Source organism: Capricornis sumatraensis, chromosome 5 (assembly GCF_032405125.1).
Source record: "Capricornis sumatraensis isolate serow.1 chromosome 5, serow.2, whole genome shotgun sequence".
NCBI classification, from domain to species: domain Eukaryota; kingdom Metazoa; phylum Chordata; class Mammalia; order Artiodactyla; family Bovidae; genus Capricornis; species Capricornis sumatraensis.
In genome coordinates this window covers 116,739,321-116,766,485 of record NC_091073.1, presented here as the reverse complement: position 1 = coordinate 116,766,485, position 27,165 = coordinate 116,739,321, and the positions used below count along the sequence as shown (strand labels likewise).

General features: G+C 45.3%; 1 protein-coding gene across 1 annotated transcript in view; it reads right to left on the bottom strand.

Moving 5' to 3' along the window:
• Nucleotides 1–22,889, bottom strand: part of ZNF862 (zinc finger protein 862) — a 33,328-nt gene extending 10,439 nt beyond the window's left edge. The window contains exons 1-5 of the mRNA XM_068973395.1: nucleotides 22,866–22,889; nucleotides 14,237–14,348; nucleotides 12,455–12,559; nucleotides 10,275–10,972; nucleotides 8,676–8,832 (exon numbers count right to left, since the gene is read on the bottom strand). Of these exons, the coding sequence (XP_068829496.1) occupies nucleotides 8,676–8,832; nucleotides 10,275–10,972; nucleotides 12,455–12,559; nucleotides 14,237–14,348; nucleotides 22,866–22,889 (1,096 nt within the window). The remainder of the gene's footprint in view (nucleotides 1–8,675; nucleotides 8,833–10,274; nucleotides 10,973–12,454; nucleotides 12,560–14,236; nucleotides 14,349–22,865) is intronic.
• Nucleotides 22,890–27,165: the final 4,276 nt, after the last annotated feature.

Below are 27,165 nucleotides of genomic sequence, written 5' to 3'. Positions count from 1 at the left end.
CCTTATCATTTGCTTCCCTCTGTCAGCTTTGGGTCTAGTTTATTCTTCTTTTCCAAGTTCCTTAAGTTGTAAAGTTAGGTTGTTGATTTAAGATCTTTCTTGTTTTTAATGGAAGCATTTATAAATATCCCCCTTAGCACCACTTATTCTGTCCCACATCAAAATGATATGTTGTTTTTGTTTTCACTCATCTTTAAGTATCTTCTAATTTCTCTCATGATTTTCTTCCTTAATCCATTGGTTGTTTAAAATTGCTTAATTTCCACAGTTTTGTGAGTTTTCCAGTTTTCTTTGTTATTGATTTCTAATCTCATCCTATTACATTTGGAGAAGATACTGTTTGCTATCTTTTTTTTTAATCTATTGAGGTTTAATTTGTCACCACACATAATCTAGCCTACAAAATGCCTCGCGTGAACATGAGAATGTGAATACTGCTGCTGTTCGTAGAGTGCTGTATCTAGTAGATATCTATTAGATCTAGTTGGTTTATTGTCTAAGTACTCTATTTCTTTATCTTCTCTCTGGTTTTTCTACTCATTATTGTGACTGGGATATTGAAGTCTATAACTATTACTGTAGAACTGTTTACTTCCTTCAACTCTAGTAATTTTTGCTTCACAAATTTTGAGAGTCTGTCATTAGGTTTATATATATAATTTTATATCTTCTTTCTATACTGATATAAACATATAATGTCTGTGTCTCTTATATGTTTTTTTTTATTTAAAGTCTATTTTTCTGATACTTGTATAGCCAACTCTTGCTCTCTTTTGATTACTATTTGCATGGAATATTGTTTTCCATGCTTTCATTTTTAATCTATTTGTGTCTTTGGGTACAAAATTAGTTTCCTATGGACAGCAAATAGTTGGATCATGTGTTTTTATCTGTTCTGACAATGTTTTTTGATTGCAGTGTTTAACCTATTTACATTTAAAGTAATTACTGATAAGAAGGGACTGTCATCTTGCTATTTGTTTTCCATATGCCTTAAGCTTTTGTCCTTCATTTCCATCATCACTGTCTTCTTTTGTGTTTAGTTTATTTTTGTAATGAAAATGTTTAAATTCCTTTCTAATTCCCTTTTGTGTATATTCTATAGCTATTTTCTTTCTGGTTACATGGGAATTACATTTAGGGATTCCCAGGTGGCTCAGTGGTAAAGAATCAGCCTGCCAATGCAAAAGAAATGGATTCAATTCCTGGGTAGGGACGATCCTCTGGAAGAGAAGATGGTAACCTACTCCAGCAATTCTTGCCGGGAAAATCCCACAGGCAGAGGAGCCTAGCAGGCCACAGTCCATGGGATCACAAAGAGTCGGACATGACTTAGTGACTAAACAACAACAACAAACATGGGGATTACATTTAACATCCTAAAGTACCAACACTCTTAATTTCAATTTAGCTTAACTTCAATAGTACACAAAAACTGCTCCTTTACAACTTTCCCATCTGTCTCTTTCTATCATTGATGTCACAAAATTACATCTTTATATATGTGTCCCAAAACATAAACTAGTAATTCTTTTAAATGTATTAAATTATGTAGAAAATAAGATATGGAGTTTAAAAAGTTAGAAAATACTAGCTTATAGATTAATAATTGTTTTTTTTTTCCTTTAAATGTACCAGTCTCTCAAATCATGCAGGAAACAAAAGGTACAGTTACAAACCATTGTTATGATAACACCAGCTTTTATAACTGCCCATTTATTTACCTTGATTGAGATCTTTATTTCTCCATAAGCCTTCAAGTTACTGTCTAGTGTCCTTTCATTTCACCTTGCAGACCTCCCTTGAGTGTTATTTGCAAGGAACATCTCGTGGTAAGGAGCTCCCTCAATTTTTGTTTAGCTTGGCATCTCTAAATTCCACCCTCACTTCTGAAGGACAGTTTTGCCAGATATAGGACTCAGCTGACTTTTTTTTTTCATTTAGCACTTTGAATATATCTGCCCACTGCCTCTGGCCTCTGGAAGTTAAATCTGTTTATAATCTTATTGAGGTCCCTTGTATGAGATGATTCACTTCTCTCTTGCTGCTTTCAAGGTTCTCTTTGTTTTTGAAAGTTTGACTATACTGTGTGTCTCAGTGTGGATATGAGTTCATCTTACCTGAAGTCTACTGAGCTTCTTGGATATTTGTATTCATGAAGTGAAAGTGTAGGTCACTCAGTCCTGTACAACTTTTTGCAACCCCACGGACAGTAGCCCACTACGCCTCTGTCCATGGGATTCTCCAGGCAAGGATACTGGAGTGGGTTGCCATTCTCTTCTTCAGGGGATCTTCCTGACCCAAGGATCGAACCCAGTCTCCTGCCCTGCGGGCAGATTCTTTACAGTGTGAGCCACCATGTCTCTGATCAAACTGAGGAGATTTTAGTCATTCTTTCTTTCCTTTTCTCTCTTTTCCTTCTGGGACTCCAGCAATGTCCATGTTGGTCCACTTGGTGGTTTCCCACATGTCCCTTGGGCTCTGTTCATTTTTCTTTGACTTTTTTTCTGTTTCAGGTGCTCCATAATTTCCATTGTCCTATCCTCAAGCTTGCCGATTCTTTATTTTCCTTGGTCAAATCTGTTTTTGTATTCCTCTAGTTAATTTTTCATTTCAGTTGTAGTTTTACGCTCTCAATTTTCTTTCTGGATCCTTCTTTGGTTTTCTCTCTTCATTGATATTTCCATTTTATCCATACATTACTGTCTTGACTTTCTCCATATCTCCCTAAAGTTCTCTGAGCATTTTTAAGACAGTTGTTTTAAAGTATTTATTTAGTATACCTGCCATCAGGTCTTTTTCAGGGACAGTTTTTGTTTAATTTTTTCCTCTGAATGGGTCGTACTATCCTATTTCTTTGTGTGCCTTGTGATTTTTTTGTTGAACACTGGACATTTGAATCTAATAATGTGGTAACTCTGGAAATCAGATTCTCCCCTGTCCCCAAGGTTTGCTGTTTTTATTGTTTTGGGTTACCATTATTGTTTTTTTTTTTTAATTTTTTAATCATTATAGGCTATCTGTGTGCCAACTATTAGCCTGAAGTGTAAACTTAAAGTCTTCTCAGGTCTTTTTGAATCCTTCCCTAGTCACGCAAAATCACTGTCTTAATTTTCCTCCTATATGGTTTTGGTTCCTAGTCTCTAATGTCCGGTTTCCAAAAAAGGAAAAAGAGAAAAATTAAAGAGGAGGGGTAAGAACCTGCAGCAATGGAGGAGGTATACAACCCTGGCTGCTTACTTCTTTGTCTGCACCTCTGTGATAAGAATCAGCAATCAGTGATCAGAGCACTGACCCCTGACTGATATTTAGAGGACAGTGCCCTTTTGGCCCACCCCAATTCCTGCCAATTGTGTGCAACCTGCTCTAGTCATACAGTATAGCTGCTTGCACTGTGGTAGGAGTGAAAGATGGGCAGCTGCTACTGTGCTAAGAGCTAAAATTGACCAAACTTAACCACCTGACCTGCCTCTTGAGAAATCTATATGCAGGTCAGGAAGCAACAGTTAGAACTGGACATGGAACAACAGACTGGTTCTAAATAGGAAAAGGAATACGTCAAGGCTGTATATTGTCACTCTGCTTATTTAACTTATATGCAGAGTACATCATGAGAAATGCTGGGGTGGAAGAAACACAAGCTGGAATCAAGATTGCTGGGAGAAATATCAATAACCTCAGATGTGCAGATGACACCACCCTTATGGCAGAAAGTGAAGAGGAGCTAAAAAGCCTCTTGATGAAAGTGAAAAAGGAGAGTGAAAAAGTTCAGAAAACAAAGATCATGGCATCCGGTCCCATCACTTCGTGGGAAATAGATGGGGAAACAGTGGAAACAGTGTCAGACTTTATTTTTTTGGACTCCAAAATCACTGCAGATGGTGACTGCAGCCATGAAATTAGAAGACGCTTACTCCTTGGAAGGAAAGTTATGACCAACCTCGATCGTATATTGAAGAGCAGAGACATTACTTTGCCAACAAAGGTCCGTCTAGTCAAGGCTATAGTTTTTCCTGTGGTCATGTATGGATGTGAGAGTTGGACTGTGAAGAAGGCTGAGTGCCAAAGAATTGATGAGTTTGAACTGTGGTGCTGGAGAAGACACTTGAGAGTCCCTTGGACTGCAAGGAGATCCAACCAGTCCATTCTGAAGGAGATCAGCCCTGGGATTTCTTTGGAAGGAATGATGCTGAAGCTGAAACTCCAGTACTTTGGCCACCTCATGCGAAGAGCTGACTCATTGGAAAAGACTCTGATGCTGGGAGGGATTGAGGGCAGGAGGAGAAGGGGACGACAGAGGATGAGATGGCTGGATGGCATCACCGACTCAATGGACTTGAGTCTGAGTGAACTCTGGGAGACAGTGATGGACAGGGAGGCCTGGCGTGCTGCGATTCATGGGGTCGCAAAGAGTTGGACACGATTGAGCGACTGAACTGAACTGAACCACAATTTACTTTCCAACTCTTCCCCTGTAAGCTGAAAGCCTCTGACAGATTTCAGAGTTCCAAAATAGCTACACCAGACAGATTCTACCAGTGCAACTGTTGTCCAGGTAAGGAAGCAGATTCTTGGTGCTCTTCCCAGAGTTCTCCTCCTAATCAGGACAGTTTTGAAGAGTACAGTACTAGTCATTTTATTAATTAAAATTAGAACACAAATGTGACTAAAAAGTGATTGGAGGCCTATCTGCTACCTGAGTGTGACAAGTCATGGGCCCCGATCAAGGTTTCACCCTATAAAAAAGCCAAAATGGAGGCCACAACTTGCTTTTATTTTTGGCCTCAGCATGCGGGATCTTAGTTCCCTGACCAGGGATTGAACTCATGTCCCCTGCAGTGGTAGGGCAGAGTCTTAACCACTAGACCACCAGGGAAGTCCCAGAGGCCACCTTTTGAATAAACCCCTGGACCAAACACTCATAATCACAGAACCAAATCTTAAACTGTCCTAATTTGCTCAAAATGCTGACTCTGGTCTTAAATAAGATTTAAGTTTCCTTCATGTCAGAGTGACTATACAGCTTCTGAGACAATTAGCTACACACAAGAAAAGGTAAACAGTGCTACTACCCTAGAGAGAATATAATCACAATTAAAAAAAAAATAGTCCTTAATTCACATTTTATAAACCAACCATTACCTGCTGAGAGCCAAACTTTTAACCACTTTGGGTGTGAAGTCTCCCAGTTCATGAACAGTTTGTTTCTTCCTCAATAAAATATTCCTATCAGGAAAGTTCTCTTAATTTTCTTTTAACAATGAAAAGGGTGAAAAACAAAATCCCTAAAGAGGTGACCCAAGCAAGTGGTGATGGAAAAGAATGAAGCTGTTTTAGAAATGCATCCTGCTGAAGTTGGTCCTTTAAAAACAATATCTATATATGTGTGTTTCTTAGGCATAATGAAACCAGCTACTGGAAAAAACAGCTAAAAATTTTTGGTGAGGAGGACTCAGTGATAGAGAATGGTGGGACAGGAACTGTCATTTTTTTTGTTATATGAGAACTATTTCGATTAAAAATATATATAATTATTGGGCTTCCTTGGTGGTCCTCTGGTTAAGGATCTGCCTTGCAATACAGGGGACCCGGGTTCAATCTCTGGTCTAGGAAGATGCCACATGCTGAGGAGCAACTAAGTCGGTGAGCCACGACTCTGAGCCTAGAAGCTGTGCTCCATAATGAGAAGCCACCACAATGCGCAGCCCGCCCACCACAACAAAGACCCAGCACAGTCAAAAAATCAAATAGATAAATAAACATAATTATGAAGAAATATTTTTAAAGACTAACTGAAATCATACATGAGGCTGAATATCCCAGAAAATGTTTGCCTCAGTCACGCTCCCCTGAGGATCGGTCACCTCTGACTGCCTGCAGCAGTGGCCCCAGAAGTGCTGGAGCCCAGGCCCAGCTCTTTGAAACTATGGCGGAAATGGTGCTAAAAACCTTTTCTTTTTGTTCTCTTCAGAACAAGTGAAACAGAGGGAATTTGCAAACAGATTCTCCATGTCTTAGTAACAGAAAAGTGACTGAAGAGATATAAATATGGCACGTGCACACATGTGCATGTTGATACACACACAGACACACACACACACAAAGTCCAGAAAAATGGCCTGGCTTGCAAAGACAGATTCTGATCCTTTCAGGCTACTCTGACCCCAAGGTTGGCAGGCTGGCTCCCGCACTGGTTTGGAGACGGCCCCTCGGGCTCCTGGCACTGCTTCTCTCTCTCTAGCTCAGCAGGGCCCCACTGGGAGGCCAGATACGGCCCACTGTGCAGCAGCTAGCCTCCTAGATAACACATAAGCCACTCTAACTCCCGCTCATGTCACTGAGGGCTCTCCCACTCAGTTTTCTTTCCACTTGGTGACCTGACTTCTTCTCCCAGCTGTGAGGTCCAGCTATCGCTGATGAGCTCACCTGTAGAAAAGGCACTGCCCACCTGAAGTGAGTGACCTGCTACTCCGCATACGATGATACCTTTACTAGTAAAAACAAGGGTTACCACCTAGTCCCTGTATTGCCTTTCTGTTCCTGTAATGACAGCTATTAATTTCTTAACAGTGAAATGTAACTGAATTTTCTTTTTTGAGGGGTGGGGGGAGCAAGAGATATCACCAAATATGGCCAAAGTTTGAAACCAGAATTTAAAATACTGAAATAAAAGAACAGCTGGAACTCTACATAGTGATAAAGAGTTCTAAATGAGCAAGTCCACAAAAGTAAAGGTTGACAGAGGAAAGCACTAAAATCAAAGCACAAACCTCTTCTTTTCTCCATAATCAAAGTGACTGTCCTCTACAAGTTCAGTCCTATTGATAAGACAACTGGTGGGGCCACGGAGGCTGAACCTAACCTGGAAACTACCAGCTGAAAAGTTTTAGTCGTCAACAGTTTAACTGCTGCACAACTGACAGATTAACATTAAATCTGACTGCATCAAATTGAGACTGTCTTTTTAAAAAACAGGTACCATAATAATAAAATCTAAAAGAACAAATCTACTAGTTGTAAGTCCTAATAACAGAAACTAAAGAACTAGCTGGGTTTCCTCAAATGAAAAGAGCACAAGGAAATCGACAGCGCAAATGTGCTTCGATGCAGCCTGAGGCCCACCAGACCACAAACACCCAGGACCTGAGCTGAGCTGACCTGAGCCAATCCCAACCTCTCACCCCAGGGCAGTAGCCCCTTTCTGTACCTCAGTTCTCCCGGAGGAGAGGCCTACTTACTGAAGATTTCCCCACTTCTGAACATATAGAAGTTAAAAAGAAAAGGATAAAAAACGCTTAGATGACATGGTCCAGCTCAACAATCCAAGTCAGGCCCACGCTGTGGGAAACACACTGCTATACCACCGGTCACCCCCGTCTTCCCCATGACTTTCCGCAGGGGCCCAGAGGGCAGAGTGCAGAGTGCAACCACTACTGCTCACTCCTTCAAAGGAAAAACCAACTTCCTGTGAGATTGGAACCAATCTCACCCTCACTCACTCGCTCTCTCAGACATTGTGGATGGTAGTGATGTTCTTTGAAGCTGTGCTTCAAAGGCTTGGCCCAGGACACAAGTACAATACCTCTGTCCTCATGAAAGAAACAATTTTTCACATCCTTTCTCAATGTTTGAGGAGCCATTTAAAACTCTGTGAACAATTATAAGAAGTTGTATATTGGTCAAGGATGTACAGAAAATACTCAGGTGCCCAGGAAGGGCGCTGTGAGCCAGGAACGTGACACCAAGTAAGCCACAAATACTCGGATTCCTTATTCTGTAGAAGTCATGACCCAGGTCGCCGGTGGAATTCCTAAGTTAGGCACGGCAGCCTGTTCTGCAAGGCTTTTGTTACAATATAGGCTAGTAATAATAATAATAATAATAGCGTGTAAGATGAAGAGTTGTCTCTTTGGTGCCATGTGAAAATCCGGGCTGCCTGATGGATAAAGGAGGCAAAGAGAAGAACAAGGAGCAGATGCAAGAGGAGCCTGCTCCGGGAAGGTGGCAGCAGCATGTGCGGATCAATCTCTGGGGCCTGTAGCCCAGGGACTCCCGGACCGGCCCTGCCCACCCCACTGGCCCCAGCATGAAGCAGTGCTGGCTCAAAGCAGAGGTGGGAATCCAGGAGTCCAGCCGGACGCCCTTTCTCGCCTCCCTGCCTCTGCTCCCACCGTCCCTAGCTCTGTCATGTCTGGAAGCCTGGCCTCCTCCTGCACCTGGTTTTCAGCACAGTTATAGCACTTCATTCTTTGTAAAGCCTGTCCTTACCCCTCCCTCAGATGCCTGGCCACATTAAGCCACTGTCTCCAGCGGCCCCAGGGTGCTTCCTGAACCTCTTTTACAAAGCTTGTGTTATTTTCTAGTTTCTTATTAAAGTGCTTGTCTCTTCCACAAACCTGCTTGTCTCTTGGAAGCCGAGCCCTGACTCGTGCCCGTTCAGCCAGCACACTGTAGGCGCTCAGTAAGTGGTGGAAGATGGATGACGACGGGTGGATGAAGAGGAGATAGAGCACAGCACCCCGAGGCAGGGAAAGTTCTGAGATGCAAAGATCTAATTGCTCTCTGCCTACATGCAGGGAAAGGGCAGGAAAGGGACAACAAGGACAAACGGAGCTGCCCTCGCGGGTCCCCATCTCCAGTGATGGCACAGACAGAGGAGCTTCTAGGATCTTTACCCAGGGACGCCAACAGCTCATAGTTCATCCGCATCACGTCTCTGTACAGCTCCTTCTGCCGCTTGTCTAGCGTGCCCCACTCCTCCCGGGTGAAATACACTGCCACATCCTCAAACACCACCGGGAGCTTCTCCAACAGCCCCTCCTCAGAAGGATCCTGCAACAAAGAGTAGCAGGCACTCAGTACTCCTCTCACGTTGGACACCCAGCATGATGCTCCGGGGATCCTGCTCACAGCCTGTTTCTCCTGGGAAGACTGCTGAGAGGCCCAGACACTCTCTGAGGAATTCAGCTATCCACCTAAAGTCAAAGGAGCAAACGTGTGTGCTCCAGAGTCAGTAGGTAACAACTACACAAACCTCACCGTGATCCTAGAAGGAAGAGAAGACCCTTCCTCTTCTCTCTGGGAAGGAAAGGGCAGGGCACTGAGGAAGAGGGTCTCGCAGAGCCTCGTGGCTGCACCCATCCTCAAGAGCACCTTCTACTTATCCACCGTTGCACAGGTGGCCGCTGCCTCTGAGCCGCTGCTGAGGTTCCCCCTCGGGATGGAAAGAGCAGTAAAACAAGTAAAGATGCTCCTGTTCAGTGACTAGGTTAACACACTCTTTACTGCTAAAGGAACTCAGGCTATAAAAGGTTAGATCTGTTTAGCGTCTTCTAATCCTAAACACTGAAGGAACATGAAGGGAAATGAGCTTTGTCCCTTTTCTGGATTCCATAAAGATCCGAACTTACTAACTTTACCTACGATGTTAGGAATAAGGAACGTCTGAGCTCTTCTCAACAGAATGCTAGAAGGGGCTGCTCAAAATGACTTGTAGTAAAACCCCGCTTATATGGGTTGGGGGGAGTTGAGAAAGGGAGATGGATCTGTTTACTCAGACTTCAATTAACACAGCTTCCTTGCAGGGCAATTTTCCAAAGAATCAGAAAATAAACCCGTTGCATTTGATAAAACAGGCCTGAGGTGAGAAGTGGAGTCTGGAGGTCTCAGGAGTGCAGCAGGTTGGAAGGAGAGCCCTGGGCTGGCGGCCAGGGGCTCGGGGGGAGGGCAGCACCATGAGCGCCCTTGTTCTCTGGCTACATCTTTGCTCTTGCCCAACAAGGTGAGTTTAACTACGCTTGCTCCACCCCCTCAGTGCAGCATTTAAAAAACATTACACAAAGTCTGAAGAAACATGAGTCCAAAGTTAAAGCTGAAACATATCTTTTACATTGATTATTTAAGAGCTCTGTGGCTGTTTCGTGGTTGTGGGTTATTTCCGGAGTTCTGTGTCATTTTAGATTCTGGATAAAGATGGCTTTTCTGAATGTAGCTGTTCTGTTTATGTCAGAAGTTAGAGTATTTGGCCCCATTAATATGTTTTGTTATCTGCCAAAAGGAGATAATAGTAGTAGGGCTGTTGTGGCCAATAAAGGAGCTGATACATGTAGAGCACTTAAAATAAGACCTGGCACAGCTGAAGCATGGCAGCTTACGGTAACATGATAATGTTAGCAGCAGCTATGGCTAATGGAATTGTTCCACCATCATCGTGCAATATACATTGTTGTCAGCATGGAATCCTCCCCCTTGACCCATCATTATAAACATATTACCTGGCCACAGGGTTCAGCAGAGTCATTACATAAAATGTTATCATCTGAGGAACTGTGGATGTCATCAATGATTTCTGTTTGCCTGAAATCAGGGATGCGGTCCAGGTATAATGCAGGAATTGCTCCAGTCCCTCCAGGGTCCCCCAGGGCAGCTCTTGAGCTGGGCAGGAGTTGGGCCACATTATCACAGGCTCCCAGAGGCCCTGGGGAGTAAAATATGGGATAATCTGCAAGGAAGAAGGGCCCCTGGCTGGCCAGTATATCACCAGACACCTCCTGGGTGCTCTGGAAACGGGCTGCCCAGAGGGGGTCCCGTGCCACCAAGGCCTTGACACAGAACACGTGGGCCTTGCTCTTGGCGTGGTATTTGAGAGTCTCCACCTTGAATGGTCCGGTATAACCTTCTATTAATCTTGACCGCTTGTCCCTGACAGATGGGTATTCCCGGCAAGCAGAGCAAAACAGAGCTGTCTGCTCCTCATTCATGACCAACCACGGGAACTGCGCAAACCACGACTTCTGGATGGATCGGGGTTTGGAGGGTTTGCTGCCTCTTCCTGCATAGACTCCCTGGAGGCTGCCTCTCTCTGAGCTGAAGTAGGACAGACAGGCTTCCTTCTGAGGAGGCAGGTAGAGTCCAGCTTCTCTGGATGGGCGCTGCATGTCCATTTCCTCCATGAAGCCCATCTTGGTTTTTCCTTTAGAGAAAAGAGACAGATGGAATTTTCTCTGAAATCCTATAGGTTGAGTCACTGCAACTCAGAGGTGCTCAGATCTACCTTCTGTGAAAGCTGGAACCACAGGCACAAAGTGACCCACTGTGTCCGTGTTCTCTTCTCTCCAGCCCTCAGCCCCCAGGCCCACTTTGCCTAACCCCAAAGAAACAAATGGACTTTAAGAAAAAGTTCCTTTTTTTCCTAATGTAAAGGACAGATACACTTGGCCAGAAAGAGAGCTCTACAATTTGACCTGTGCAGCCTAAGACAGTGGCACAGCCTTCAGGAGAGCAGACTTATTTACTAGAGACTGAACACTGAACTCAGAGAATGTAGGGTTAAAGAGGTAACTGAAGCAAACACCACTACTCCACACTTAGCAGGAATCCCCCTCTTTGGTACCCCTGCCAGACAGGCATCTGCACTTGGCTCACATATCTTCAGAGTGAGAGAACGCACCCCCGCCCCACTACTGGGCAGACAATTTTGGCCCCCAGAGAGTTCTCCTTGAGCTGCATCCATCTTGGAGCACCTTCCCCCTGGGAGGGCTACTTCAGCCCTCTCTCACACCACATTCCTTCTGAGAGGTGAACACTCCCAGGACCTCACTAAGAATTTTCTTCTCTAAGCTAAACTAGAGTTTCTTTATTCACGCCTTAGTTGAAATGCAGCTTAGACACCTCTAACTGCTTTCATGCACCAAGTTCAGATGCCCAGCAGTCAAGGACTTGACAGTATTTGCTCCAGGCCACTGGACCACGAAATGGTCCGTTATGAACCTCAGAAGCACAAATCTACTAATAGACTCAATAGGTCCAAAGTTAAGAGCCAAACACAGCAAACACAAACCAAAACAAGTCAGTGTCTGTGAAGTCTAGGGCTCTGTATGGTCCATCTGAGACAGGCCACAAGGGGAGAGCAATCTTCCCTGATTCCATTCCTGGAGGAAGTAGCTCCACCTCCCCTTTCTCCAGCAGGAGGGGCTGGGTTAACGCTGTCTCTTACACGGTGACAGATGCCATCTGGCCTGGCTCTGGCCAAGCCAGTCCCTGAAGAGGACAGGCTTATCCAAGGAGGAAAGCAAACATCAATCCCCAGGAGTTAGCAGCTCCGTTCCTTCACCCGTTCACTCCACATTCAAGTACTGAGCAACTGCTTGCCAGGCATCTTTCCTGGCATCGGGACTATGGTGGTAAATGAGACTGAGGCATGTCTTCACGGAACTTAGACTATATCGTTACACAGAAACATCTACCCTCAGGTAGAAATGCACTACAGGGAGATGAGAGTGCGGAGAACGAGGTGTGCATGCCTTAGATCAAGTGACTGCTGGGGGAGGAGCAGCGTTCGGGTGTAACTGGTGCACAAGGAGAAGCAGGGGACGAGGCCAGAGGCCTGGAGCCCAGCTTCCTGCTCCCTCCCTCCAGCGAAGCACCCCTCCTCTCGGGACAGGGCTACTCTCACCTGGGTTGGGGCTCAAGTGACTCCTCTGACCTTGGACACTGGTGAGCCATGGCTCTGGCTCTCGCTCAAATTTATAGAACAGCTCCGGGCTGGCAATAGTTGGTCCTGAGTCAGGAACAGAGAAAAGCACTATGAGGTCGAATCCAGGTCACATAGGTTAAAAAGGTTATGAAAACTATTGGTTCAGAACAGAAGCTCAAACTCAAATGCTGAGCGGACCAGACAATAATCTGAGGAAACCAAGTGCGGGGTGGGGAGGAGGGGGAAGTAGGGGAGGCTGCGGATCTGAGCCCAGGTGTGGGCAGCTGCTCAGATTCAGGAGAGGCCATCAGTTAAATGCAGGGTCAGCACAGCCAGACCATCCCAGTTTTCAAGAGAAGCCAGAAATCATATTTCTATGTGTTCCTCTCCATGGCTAAACACTGACAACTAATTGAAGTATTTTTTTTTAATATATAATTTTGTTGATTTATTTTTGGCTGTGGTAGGTTTTCTTTGCTGCATGGGCTTTCTTTTTAGTTGCAGAGAGCAGGGGCTACTGTTGAGTTAATGGTGTGTAGGCTTCTCATGGCAGGGGCCTCTCTTGCAGCGGAGCACAGGCTCTAGGGTGGGTGGGCTTTGGTAGTTGCTGTTTCTGGGCTCTAGAGCGCAGACTGAACGCTTGTGGTGCATGGGCTTAGTTGCTCTGAGGTATGTGGAATCTTCCTGGATCAGTGATCAAATCTGTGCCTGCTGCATTGGCAGGCAGTTTCTTTACCAATGAGCCACCAGGAAAGCCCCTTATTTAAGCATTTTAAAGAAGTCAAACCAAAAAAAAAAATAAAGAGAAAAAAGGTGTAGGCCAAATCTGGCCCAGCGCTATTTTGCAACTTCTCATTTAAAAGAATCATCAGTTTCCAAACTTTTTAGTAGACACTAAGAACACAACCCCTCCATCCAAAGAGAGCTGACACTGTTGCCCCCATAAGCCTTAGACAAGGGCCAAGATGAAAAGAAGTAAAGAAAGGCATGGTGATGGTCATCAAATTGAAATCAGAAGAATATATATGCACATGCTGCTACTGCTACTGCTAAGTCGCTTCAGTCGTGTCCAACTCTGTGCGACCCCACAGACTCCGCCGTCCCTGGGATTCTCCAGGCAGGAACACTGGAGTGGGTATATATGCACACAGACACAACCAACTACAATCACCTCTGTCCATGGTACCGGAAGTCTATCCACAGAGGCCGAGAAAGGACATTCCGAAAATAAAAAAGATGAAAACTATCTACTTGGGCACAAACTTTTAAGTTGTTTCATTTCATTAAACCACTACAACAAGCCTGTGAAAAAGGAAAGCTTGTGAAGAAAGACACCAAGTCTCGACAAGGCTAATGGCCAGGCCTTGTGGCAGAACCGGCACTGAGACCAGATTTCCACACTGCAGATCTGAGGCTTCTTCCACCACTGCCCACCGCCTCCAGTGTCCTCTGGGCACTGAAACAAAACCCACCTTCCAGCAGCAAGGTCCACAGGTGGGGCTTCCCCTGCCCCCAGCGCCCTGGGATATGCTGAGGCATCCAGGTCTAGCCCACCCAATTCCCCCACTTCTCTTGGCCAGTTTAAGTGGAGAAGAGAAAGCGTGATGTGTGAACCCACAGGCAGTTAAGCCAGATAGAGGACTGAGTGGATAAACAGTGTCAAGATGCTGGGGGATACATGATCGGATTCCAGACAATTCTCAAGCACGTCACAGTCAGACATGGTTGGGAATGCTGTGGGGAAGTGAACAGGAGCCATACCCAGGGGTGCCACCAGCTTGTCAGAACCACAGATGTCCTTCTGTTGCTGACTCAGCAGCACCCACTCCTCCTCAAGCAAGTACACCGTGATGTCGTCAAATGTCACAGGAGCCTGGAAGGAAAAATGACACCAGGTAAGCACCAACTTCCTCCTTAGTCTTCCACGGCTGTGTTCACGATCGCCTGAGGGCACCCTGGGAACAGAGGTGGGACCTACTGGGATTTACTCTGGCAACAGATCAGACTGGAGGAGGGGACACCGTCAGTCTACACACAGGAGTGCACCTCATCACTCTCTCCCACTGAGCGCAAGTCACAGAGGGAAAGAGACCCCCTTCTTCTAGGGAGGGCCACACCCTGCAACCAAAGTGCTGTAACGAAGGCTGACTCTGGACTCTCACAATCCTCTCCCTGCATGCTCCGCACCAGCTGTCCCACAGGACCCATTACTTCTCAGCCAGTGCGTCAGAAACAACCAACAGTGCTTCTTTTTGCAAAATCTTGAACGTGGTAAATATCCACTTAGGAAGATGTATCTGATTTCTGAAAATAGTCAAATGTCACTGAGAACTATGCCTGTGAATGTGTCAATGATCAAGATGGGCAAGGCTTTAAAAATGAGAACTACATGCCGTGGGGCTTGTAACGGAGCTCGGTTCCACCAGAAAGGGGCAAGGAAATTCAGAAAATGTTTCAAGGAGTTTTGGGTTAAGATAGCAAGTTCAACAAGTACACTGAATTTTGCTTCCTCCTGTGAATTTAAAAGACACCCTCTTCCCATGAAAAAAAACTCCAAACGATACACCCACTAGGATGGACAACACAACAAGGGGACAATAGCAATATCATTTTGCTAACTGAAAAGCAGATGAAAAAGTAATATCTGAGCAGATCCAAGAAAACTGAATTCTCACCCAACAGTAGACAAACGGAGGAACAACCCAAGTTACACCAATAAATCAGAGGATTTATTGAGTCTCTCTAGAGAGACTCAGGCCCTGGCCGCGCCAGGAACCACTGGCCTGGGAGTGAAGGCAGTGAGGCGAAAATAACAAGAGCTGGGGGAAAACTGTTTGCCAACAAATGCCAGACCCCTTACACAGGCTCCAAGATGGCAAGATCCTCCTTCCCACATGGTCAGAGCTTCCAGTTAGAATTCTGGGTTCCCATTGTTTAGAGTCAGCAAACAACTGGACTATCAAGACATAGCAAAAGGCTCTTTCACGCCTGACAGAGTCCAAAACAGATGGGGGTTGGGGGCAGGGGGAGGAGGAACTGAGGAAATGGATGTGAGGCAGGGAGAAAACAATCTGTAAAAAACAAAAGTGTCATCAATAGCCCCAGAGAAGTAAGACACTGCAGCCATGAACCAAGCGGTTACGAGAGAGATAATCAGAAGACACTCAGAATCTGTTGCTGGTTATCCTTTTAAAGTTTGTACCACCGATATTTATCAGCTAGTCAAAGAAATAATAAATAAAATTCTCAACAACAAAAAAACCGCCCCCAAAGAAAAACATTTTGGGAAATCACATCCTTGGGGTATTGGCCATTCCAAAGTGACAACACTGAGGGGACTATTTGGTAAGTCCAAATAGTCCAATGGCTATTTCCATTTATAGCAAGTTATAGTACATTTTTTAAAATTTGCCTGTAACTTTATATTCTAATTTTAAGTACATGAAATATCTAATTTCAGCCAAGAAGCTTCTTGAAAAAAACAGTATACATAATTCTTATCAGTCACTATTGATTTGTATATTTAAAAATAATTTGAGCATTTTTCTTGTAAATCAATATTTACTGCAGAAAATTTAGACAGAAAGCCAAAAAACAAAAACAAAAAATGCTTTAAGATCATCCACAATCTCCCTAGTGAAAAAGAATGTGTTGACATTTGATATGCAACTTTCCAGTCTTTTGTCTATGAATATGTATGAATGAACAGTTTTAAAAGCAACAATAGAATTGTACTGCCAATGTGTATGCTTTAAATAACTATTTGCTCTCAGATTGTCTTCCAAAGCAAAATATGATTATAATTCCAAAAAACTGCTGCAAGCACGCTGCAGGATGGGCTCCACTAAAAGCAGGCAATCAGACAGGAAACAGGTACACACAGGTTATGGCCTAAGGAGAGCCAATGCAGGGCAGGGGGTAGAAAACCCTCAAGACTATAACGAAGGAAGATCCCAGGAGGACTACTGCACACCAGGGCAACAGGGCAAGCTGTTCCGATCAGGACAGGTCAGAGCATGTGACCAAGGGCAAGCAGGGCTCGCTGTTCATTCCCACCCACCCTGCCTTCCTGAGGGAACAGGTGGCATAATGAAAGCCAACGGACCCATCACTCTATGAGTGCCACAAGGACGAAGGGCACGGCCAGGGCTGAATGTTTAGATACTAAAGAAGTATCTTCCCAACAAGAATGATGATTACCCTGGCTCTAGTACCTCTCTTTTAACCAATATTATAGCAAGAGCCTTGTGATGACTGCAATGTAAAACACACACCTACACAAGACACACAAATCTGCTTAAACAGGAGGAATTTCTTACCTACACAGACAGCAAGGAGTATCCCTGGATGTTTTATTTTAGTGATTCCTACTGTCTATAAGGTAGAGCTCTGAGTTCTGAGCCCAGCACCAAGTGCCCTGGATCTGAGCCTGACTCCCCTTCCTCAGCTCTAGACATTGCCCCACCTGGAACCTCTACTACAGTCAGGTCAGGTGAATATAATTGTAATCACAACCCTGTATTATACCTTTCTTCCCTCCACACACCCAGTCTTCAGATTCCCCGATTCTGCCCACTTCCACCAACTCACTTAAGTTCCTTCTCACAGTCCATCTCTTTCTCAAGGGATTTCCTGTCCACCAAGCAAAGCACTTCTGCTTCCCCTGAGCAGGAAGACCTTATGATGCCTGGTGCTCGGAAGCCTATGCTGATTATCTTATTTTATAACCACCTTCACCATCACCACCCTTCCTCCCATCACCACCACAGGATTTCATAGGCATTTAATTCATTTCTTCACTGAACACACATTTTATTTGTTTCTGTGTGTGCTTGGAGATCCTAAGATATAAAAGACACCATACTCGTCAAGGAGAATAAAACCCCTTGGGAGGTGACTGACAACTGTGATATAAGTGCAATAACAAAACTGGGTCCAGAGAGCAAATGAGAAGGGAATAATCACTTCTAGGGAAAGGGGAGGAGGTTTGCTAGAGGTCAGTGACTAGGAACCAGAGATGTTGAGGCAATAAACAAACACACAATAAATACCCCTATCTGGCAGCACCAACATATCTCCCAGTGGACACAGAACACCGTGTTCATCACAGCACCCACACCTACAGAAGAAAGACCACTGGAGAGATGCTATTTTGAGTCATTCATTCAAAAAATACTGAGAACCTATTCAGTTCAATTCAGTTGAGTCACTCAGTCGTGTCCGACTCTGCAACACCATGAATCGCAGCACGCCAGGCCTCCCGGTCCATCACCATCTCCTGGAGTTCACTCAGACTCACGTCCATTGAGTCGGTGATGCCATCCAGCCATCTCATCCTCTGTCGTCCATTTCTCTTCCTGCCCCCAATCCCTCCCAGCATCAGAGTCTTTTCCAATGAGTCAACTCTTCGCATGAGGTGGCCAAAGTACTGGAGCTTCAGCTTTAGCATCATTCCTTCCAAAGAAATCCCGGGCTGATCTCCTTGCAGTCCAAGGGACTCTCAAGAGTCTTCTCCAACACCACAGTTCAAAAGCATCAATTCTTTGGCACTCAGCCTTCTTCACAGTCCAACTCTCACATCCATACATGACCACAGGAAAAACCATAGCTTGACTAGACGGACCTTCGTCAGCAAAGTAATGTCTCTGTTTTTGAATACACTATCTAGGTTGGTCATAACTTTTCTTCCAAGGAGTAAGCGTCTTTTAATTTCATGGCTGCAATCACCATCTGCAGTGATTTTGGAGCCCCCCAAAATAAAGTCTGACACTGTTTCCACTGTTTCCCCATCTATTTCCCATGGAGTGATGGGACCGGATGCCATGATCTTCGTTTTCTGAATGTTGAGCTTTAAGCCAACTTTTTCGCTCTCCTCTTTCACTTCCATCAAGACGCTTTTTAGCTCCTCTTCACTTTCTGCCATAAGGGTGGTGTCATCTGCACATCTGAGGTTATTGATATTTCTCCCAGCAATCTTGATTCCAGCTTGTGTTTCTTCCAGTCCAGCATTTCTCATGATGTACTCTGCATAGAAGTTAAATAAGCAGGGTGACAATATACAGCCTTGACGTATTCCTTTTCCTATTTGGAACCAGTCTGTTGTTCCATGCCCAGTTCTAACTGTTGCTTCCTGACCTGCATACAGATTTCTCAAGAGGCAGGTTAGGTGTCCAAAATGCAGTACTTGGATGCAATCTCAAAAATGACACAATGATCTCTGTTTGTCTCCAAGGCAAACCATTCAATATCACAGTTATCCAAGTCTATGCCCCAACCAGTAACGCTGAAGAAGCTGAAGTTGAACGGTTCTATGAAGACCTACAAGACCTTTTAGAACTAACACCAAAAAAGATGTCCTTTTCATTATAGGGGACTGGAATGCAAAAGTAGGAAGTCAAGAAATACCTGGAGGAACAGGCAAATTTGGCCTTGGAATGAGGAATGAAGCAGGGCAAAGACTAGTAGAGTTTTGCCAAGAAAATGCACTGGTCATAGCAAACACCCTCTTCCAACAACACAAGAGAAGACTCTACACATGGACATCATCAGATGGTCAACAGCAAAATCAGATCGATTATATTCTCTGCAGCCAAAGATGGAGAAGCTCTATACAGTCAACAAGAACAAGACCAGGAGCTGACTGTGGCTCAGATCATGAATTCCTTATTACCAAATTCAGACTCAAATTGAAGAAAGTAGGGAAAACCGCTAGACCATTCAGGTATGACCTAAATCAAATCCCTTATGATTATACAGTGGAAGTGAGAAATAGATATAAGGGACTAGATCTGATAGATAGAGTGCCTGATGAACTATGGAATGAGGTTTGTGACATTGTACAGGAGACAGCGATCAAGACCATCCCCATGGAAAAGAAATGCAAAAAAGCAAAATGGCTGTCTGAGGAGGCCTTACAAATAGCTGTGAAAAGAAGAGAAGAGAAAAGCAAAGAAGAAAAGGAAAGATAGAAGCATCTGAATGCAGAGTTTCAAAGAATAGCAAGAAGAGATAAGAAAGCCTTCTTAAGTGATCAATGCAAAGAAATAGAGGAAAACAACAGGATGGGAAAGACTAGAGATTTCAAGAAAATTAGAGACACCAAGGGAACATTTCATGCAAAGATGGGCTTGATAAAGGACAGAAATGGTATGGACCTAACAGAAGCAGAGAACCTATTACATGCCATATACTGCTCCACTATTCTAGCTGGGGATATAGCAGACAGTGAATCAGCAAACATGTGAGTAAATAAATGTGAGAATTTTACATACAGTGATAAGGACTGGGAAGAAGATGAAATAGGATAATGGTATAGAGTGACGGGGGAGTCTTTGACCTCTATCCATTCTTCTGCCAATGACAAGCAAGACACCCCACACCCAATCCTATAGGCCAAGACTGCCTTTACTTAATAAATATCACAAAATAGCATCAAAGGAAGATTCTAGTAACAGACCAATAATACCTCACATGTACCCCCCATTCTTCCCGCTTTGAGCCAAAAGAGTGATATAAAGAATGGAACTTTCCCTGGCGGCTCAGACAGTAAAGAATCTGCCTGCCGCGCAGGAGAACTCAGTTCATTCCCTGGATTGGGAAGATCCCCTGAAGAAGGGAATGGCTATCCATTCCCGTATTCTTTCCTGGAGAATGCCATGGACAAAGGAGACTAGTAGGCTTCAGTCCATGGGGCTGCAAAGAGTTGGATACAACTGAGTGACTAACACTTTCACTTTTAGAATAGCACAGTTATTCTACCCAGGCCTTAGTTATCATCAATCATTTGCAATGCATCTTACATGTCTAGTTTGTTCTGTAATCACTTTATCTTTGAATAACATTCTCATTCCCCAAGCTAAAAAAACTGATACATCTGTAAAGGGTGTCCTTTTGATATCCTGCAATGAAGATTGGAATCAAGAATGAAATTTCCAGTCCCCAAGGGTTTCAAGTAGTGATTGGGCCTGAAAAGGATTTCCCTCATAGCTCAGTTGGTAAAGAATCTGCCTACAATGCAGGAGACCCCAGTTCGATTCCTTGGTCAGGAAGATCCCCTGGAGAAGGGATAGGCTACCCACTTGAGTATTCTTGGGCTTCCCTTGTGGTTCAGCTGGTAAAGAAGCTGCCTGCAATGCAGGAGACCTGGGTTCAATCCCTGGGTGGAGAAGATCCCCTGGAGAAGGGAAAGGCTACCCAGTATTCTGGCCTGGAGAATTCCATGGAAGTCCATAGGGGTGCAAAGAGTTGGACATGACTAAGTGACTTTCACTTTCCTGAAAAGGACATATTTGTCTTCCACTTCCCAAAACATTTGTAGTTCTCTCTTCTCATACTAAAGACTAAGAAAGTCTACAAATGGACAGAATCACTTGAAATCAACCTCAAATCACTAATTCCAATTTGCAATGCCAATTGTTTATAGCCCTTCTTTCCCACTACATTTTGCTTCCCCTGTCCAAAATCAGGTTCAGTTTAAACTAAACCTCGGATATTACCTGAGGGCAAGGGCCATTTCCTTTACTTTTTTGGTATCCCCTAAAGCAGGACTTGGGGCTTCCCAGGTGGTGAAGTGAAGTCACTCAGTCGTGTCCGACTCTTTGTGACCCTATGGACTGTAGCCTGCCAGGTTCCTCCATCCACGGGGTTTTTCCAGGCAAGAATACTGGAGTGGGTTGCCATTTCCTTCTCCAGGATATCTTCCCAACCCAGGCTGCAGGCATACTCTGTACCATCTGAGCCACCAGGAAAGACCTCCCAGTTGGTGCTAGTGGTAAAGAATCCACCTGCCAATGCAGGAGCCGTAACAGACAATGGTCATATCCCTGGGTTGGGAAGATCCCCTGGAGGAAGGCATGGCAACCCACTCCAGTGTTGTTGCCTGGAGAATCCCATGGACAGAGGAGCCTGGCGGGCTACAGTCCTTAGGGTTGCAAAAAGTCGGACACGACTAAAGTGACTTAGCATGGCACAGCACAGCAAAGCAGGGGTCCCCCAACCTCCAGGATCTAATGTTGAATGATCTGAGGTGGAGCTGATGTAATAATAATAAAAAGTACACAATAAATACAGTGTGCTTGAATAATCCTGAAACCATCTCCCACATCTGTCACCACCCTCCCCCCAACATTATTCTCCTCTGGTCCGTGGAAAAATTGTCCTTCAGATAACCAGTCCCTGGCACCAAAAACGCTGGGGACTGCTGCCCTAAAGTGCTTAGTATGAGGCTGGCAGGCAGGTCATCTTCAATCTTTCTTTGGTTACATTGTTGGGCTTTATTGTCCTGGACTGTTTAGAGGTTGTTATATCTGGAAAATGCATTGTGGAGAGGACTGAGTAAGGAAAAGATGCTTAAGCAAGGAGTAACTTCTTTTGTAATTCAAAGTCTTTCCCAGTCTTCCCAGGAAAAAGTACAGCATCAAAATACCCTCCTGATTCTTTCTCTCTTTTGTCTGTGGGGCCACCTTGGCACGCTTGTCCATGTTACCGAGGTGAAAAATGCAGGAGTTCCTGGAGGAAAGTGGTCATTTCATATTTATCCTGTACTTCCAGAATCTCCGTCAACTTAAATCGCTAACCACAAAGGCTTATTAAATGAGCAATTTTTTAAAAAGAAGAGACTCAATCCGCATTCGAAAATGTTTGCTGAAGACATTCCTCTTTGGGCAGAGAAGAAACTCTCAAGAACTAGCATCAAACAATATCCAGAAAGATCTTAGTCCCCAAAGTCTGCCATGGTCTCCAAGTCAAGAGCATGCGACCTCGCTGGTCTTTGCTGACAGACTCTGAACTCTTAGCAATCCTGCCAAACACTTAACTCTATCTTCAAGCATTCTTCCCCATCTTTTCTTACAACTCAGCTTCTTGTCCAAAGCCTGAAGAAAAGTTTATGAGATATGCTTCTCAGAAATACTCAGATACTCCACGACGTAGAAATTGGCAAGAAATACGCCAGATGCCAAGTCTTTTGCTTCTCAGCCCTTTCTTGGGAAGAGGCATCTAGGCAGGGCCAAGCCGTCACCCTGCCCTCCCCTGGCTCCCAGCAGTGGTGTCTTATCCAGCCTCAAAGCCTTAAAACACCACAGGCCTCTAAATGCTAACGTTGGGAAAAACGGGAAGCCCTTTCGCATTACTCCACTAAGCGGGTCACCCACCCAGCACCAAAGGGGGCGACCACTCGGCAGAGCGCGGCTGAGCCAGCCGCGGAGGGAGGGAGCGGAAAGCTGCGCGGGACTCGCCCGGAGAGCGAACGAAGAGGCGGGCGAGCGGGCGAGTCCTTCCCTGCAAGGCTGGCTCATCTGCGCGGACTCCGCCTGTAGCGCCTGCCTCACCGGAGCCCAGACTTGGGACCGACGGGAGGGGAGTGGCGGCCCCCGGGCCCTTCCAGGCCTACCTTCCCCGACTCCCTGGGCTCCATGGCCCCGCTTTCGGTGGCCCGTGCCGCCCCCGCCACTGCCGCCAGGCCGCCTCCTCCCCCCGCGGCCTGGCATGAGGAGGCCGCCGCCGCCGCCGCCGCCGCGACCACCTGAGGGAACCCGGATTCCCGGAAGGGAGGGCGCCGGAGAGGGTGGGAGCGCGGCCCGGGACCGGCAGTGCCTCCTCACAGGGGGCGGTGGCGCTCGCGGCTCCCGGAGAGGCGCGCGGCCGGTACTCGCGTCGCACCCGGCGAACCGCTTTACGGCAGCCGTCCAGCCCGGGGCATCATGGGACGCGCAGTTCAGGCTCAGTAAGCGGCTCTGAGAGCCGCTTGTTGGCTTCGGGAATACGGGGTCTCGATCGGACAGAGCGGTTCGCTCTCTACCCTCCCCACTCTCCAAGGCCGGATAGTAAGGGCAGAGTGCTCTGACTGGGCTAGTTCCCTCCCATTTTTGCCAGTAACTGCAGTTGCATAGGACTCTCCTGTCGGGGTGGTCTGAGGAATATGAAGGGACAGACGGTAAATACAGAATCACTGGGCATTGGAGCAGAAGCGTCCAGCCTGGCTTCCTCCCTATCCACCCCGGCTTCCTCCATATCCACCCCATTCTGGAAGCAGAGCTGGAGACCAGGGTTTGGTCCTGGAAAGTGACCCCAGAGAGCAGACCTTGGGACTTGAGAGGATTAAGCAGGGAAGAGGAAAAATTGATGGATGGATGCGTTTTCGAGGTCACTGCTGTGGGTGTTGGGGGCTTCATTCCACTTCTAAGAATTAGACAGAATGCCCCTCCCCATGATAGTCCATTGAACAATGGGGGGAGGGGAGCTCAGCATTCACCCATTGCTCCCATCCCCGGAAGTTGAGAGTTGCCTCAAGAGAAGGTAACTGCACTCCGTCCTCACAATTGTACTTCTAGCTGCGCTTGTATGGAGGCCAGGTGGACACTCTGTGGTCAGAAAGCCCTGGGGCAGAAAGCAAAAGAAGCTGCTGCTGCTGCTGCTGCTAAGTCGCTTCAGCCCTGTCTGACTCTGTACGACCCCATAGACGGCAGCCCACCAGGCTCCCCCGTCCCTGGGATTCTCCAGGCAAGAACACGAGTGGGTTGCCATTTCCTTCTCCAATGCATGAGAGTGAAAAGTGAAAGTGAAGTTGCTCAGTCGAGTCCGACTCTTGGAGACCCCATGGACTGCAGCCTACCAGGCTCCTCTATCCATGGGATTTTCCAGGCAAGAGTGCTGGAGTCGGGTGCCATTGCCTTCTCCGAAAAGAAGCTATATAATGGCAAATCAGCACATGAACAAGAATGCTCAGCATCACTGGTCATTTGTTGTTGACTCACTAAGTTGTGTCCAGCTCTTTGCGATCCCATGGACTGCAGCACACCAGGCTTCCCTGTCCTTAACTATCTCCCAGAGTTTGCTCAGATTAATGGACATTGAGTCAGTGATGTTATCTAACCATTTCATTAGTCATTAAGGAAATACAAATTAAAATTGCAATGCGACTTCATATCCACTGAATGGGTAATTTTTAAAAAATGAGAAAGACCAATAACAACAAGTGTTGGAGAGGATGTAGAGAAATGAGCCCTGGTACATTTTGGGGCCGAAGTGGGGATGGCATAGGGACAGGGGAGGGAGATGTAAAATGGTGCAACCACTTTGGGAAACAGTTTGAAAGTTTCTTAAGAGGTTAAACTTACCATATGACCTAGCAATTTCCACTGCTAGGTATATACCCAAGAGAAATGAAAACATGACCACACAAAGACTTGTATAGGAATGTTTATAGCAGCTTTAACTATTTATAGCATGAGTTTGAGCAAGCTCCAGGAGTTGGTGATGGACAGGGAAGCCTGGTATGCTATATTCCATGGAGTCACAAAGAGTCGGACACAACTGAATGACTAAATTGAACTGATTTGATAGCAGCTTTATTCATAGTAGACCAAAAATAAGGAAGTACTCAACTGTCCATCAACTGATGAATGTGTTGATAAAATATGGCATATCCACACAATGGATTACTATTCAGCAACAAAAGGGAGCAAGCTGCTGGCACATGCTGTAATATGAAAGTGTGAAAGGAAAGGAAAATAAAAATGGAGTTGGTATTGCTAAGAGAGCTAAGGACATGTGACTTATTCATTTCTCAGCCTGGGTGGAATCTGATCTTTTGACTTGTTGGCTTGGGGAATACAGGGTCCAGAATACCTGCCAGAAACTCAAGATACACCAGACCCCTACCCTAAAATAGGATCATCTCTTTGCTTCTTGGATCCACGGACAAAGCAATGTTGCATGCTATTTTAGTTAACAATAATTGTTGCTGCCATCAAGCCATCAACAACTGTAGCCACAGCTCCATGTGTACCCTGAGGGGATTCAGGATGGAGGAAAACAGGGTACTGAGCCAAATAGTTAAGATGCATAGTTAAGGGATAATTTCAGTGAACCCAGACTCTTGCATCTTCCCATACATAGAAAAGCACTATAATCATTAACTGGAGATATCAGTATTTTGTGATTAGCAATAAGCAGTTGACATTCAACTACATTTTTAATCCTCAGAAAAATCTTCTATATATTCCTCCACTGTCTCAGAGTTCCTCAGAGCTGTCTGAGAGGCTGTCTCCCAAAACATAGTCCTCAGTAAGGGGTCCAAATAAAACAGGCAATTTTTAGGTGGCGTGTTTTTCTTCCATTGACAGGCCTTCTTTAAAACGACTCCTGATTCTTAGTATTAGTAGTGTACTCAGTTGTGTCTGACTCTTTTTCAACCCCATGTGTAGCCCACCAGGCTCCTCTGTCCATGGAATTTTCCAGCTAAGAATACTGGAGTGGGTTGCCACTTCTTACTGCAGGGAATCTTCCTGACCCAGGGATTGAACCCTTGTCTCTTTCGTCCTCCTGAATTTCCAGGTGGATTCTTCACCATTAGTGCCACCTGATTGCTTATCAACTATTTTCTGACTCACATCAGACTCAATCAACTCTCTCCAGGCAACTTTAAACAACCTCATGGCTCTTTGTTTTTATTAGCCCCTAAGTCTTTCTCTTCCTCAGAACACTCCTTCAGGATTACCCATATCCATGTCTCCTGAATTGTAATTCTTAAGATTCCCAATAAATTTATTTGCAACCTCCTGCATTATTTATTTTGCTTGACAGATTAATCTCAAAATCATCATGCTAATACAAAGGAGCCAGACATTTATATGAAGTCTCCAGAACAGACACATCTCAGTTCAGTTCAGTCACTCAGTCATGTCCGACTATTTGCGACCCCATGGACTGCAGCAGGCCAGGCTTCCCTGTCCATCACCAACTCCCAGAGCCTGCTCAAACTCATGTCCATAGAGTCGCTGGTGCCATTCAACCATCTCATCCTGTCAGCCCCTTCTCCTCCCACCCTCAATCTTTCCCAGTATCAGGGTCTTTTCCAATGAGTCGGTTCTTCGCATCAGGTGGCCAAAGTTTTGGAGCTTCAGCTTCAGCATCAGTCCTTCCAAAGAATATTCAGGACTGATTTCCTTTAGGATGGACTGATTTGATCTTATTGCAGTCCAAGGAACTCTCAAGAGTCTTCTCCAACACCACAGTTCAAAAGCATCAATTCTTCAGCGCTTAGCTTTCTTTATAGTCCAACTCTCACATCCATACACGACCACTGGAAAAACCACAGCTTTGACTAGATGGACCCAAAGGCACATCTACTAAGGTATAAAACAATTTAGTGATTGATTACCTGGGCCTGGAGGTGGGAAGAATGTATCGTAAATTGGCTTGAAATGATGCAAATGTTCTAAAACTAGCCTGTGGTGATGTTTGTGTGTGTTTTCTATAAAAGTCAACTTTTATAAAACTTCGTGTGTTTTCCATACGTCATCGAAGTGTAAACTCAAAATGGGTGATAGGATCTAAATTATATCTCAATAAAACTTTTCAGAAGGAGGAAGAGAAGCAGACCTCAGCATGAGATGAATGTACCTTGCATGGGAATGCTTGCCAGAGCTGCAGCTGCTATCAGATGGGGTGACCTGGGGCCCTAGAGATGTCTTGTACCAGAAATCTTAAGACTTTACATCCCAACTGCTAAAGATGAGGAATCTGAGGGTCTGATATGGGAATTGACTTGCCCAAGTTCACTAGCATAAGCGATTCACAGAGGCTTCCCAGGTGACAGTCTTTGTGCAGGTCCAGGCCAGGACTCAGAACCCACCCTCCTACCCCCGCACTCCCCAGCCCACCTCCCCTCCCCTCTGAATCCTGGGATG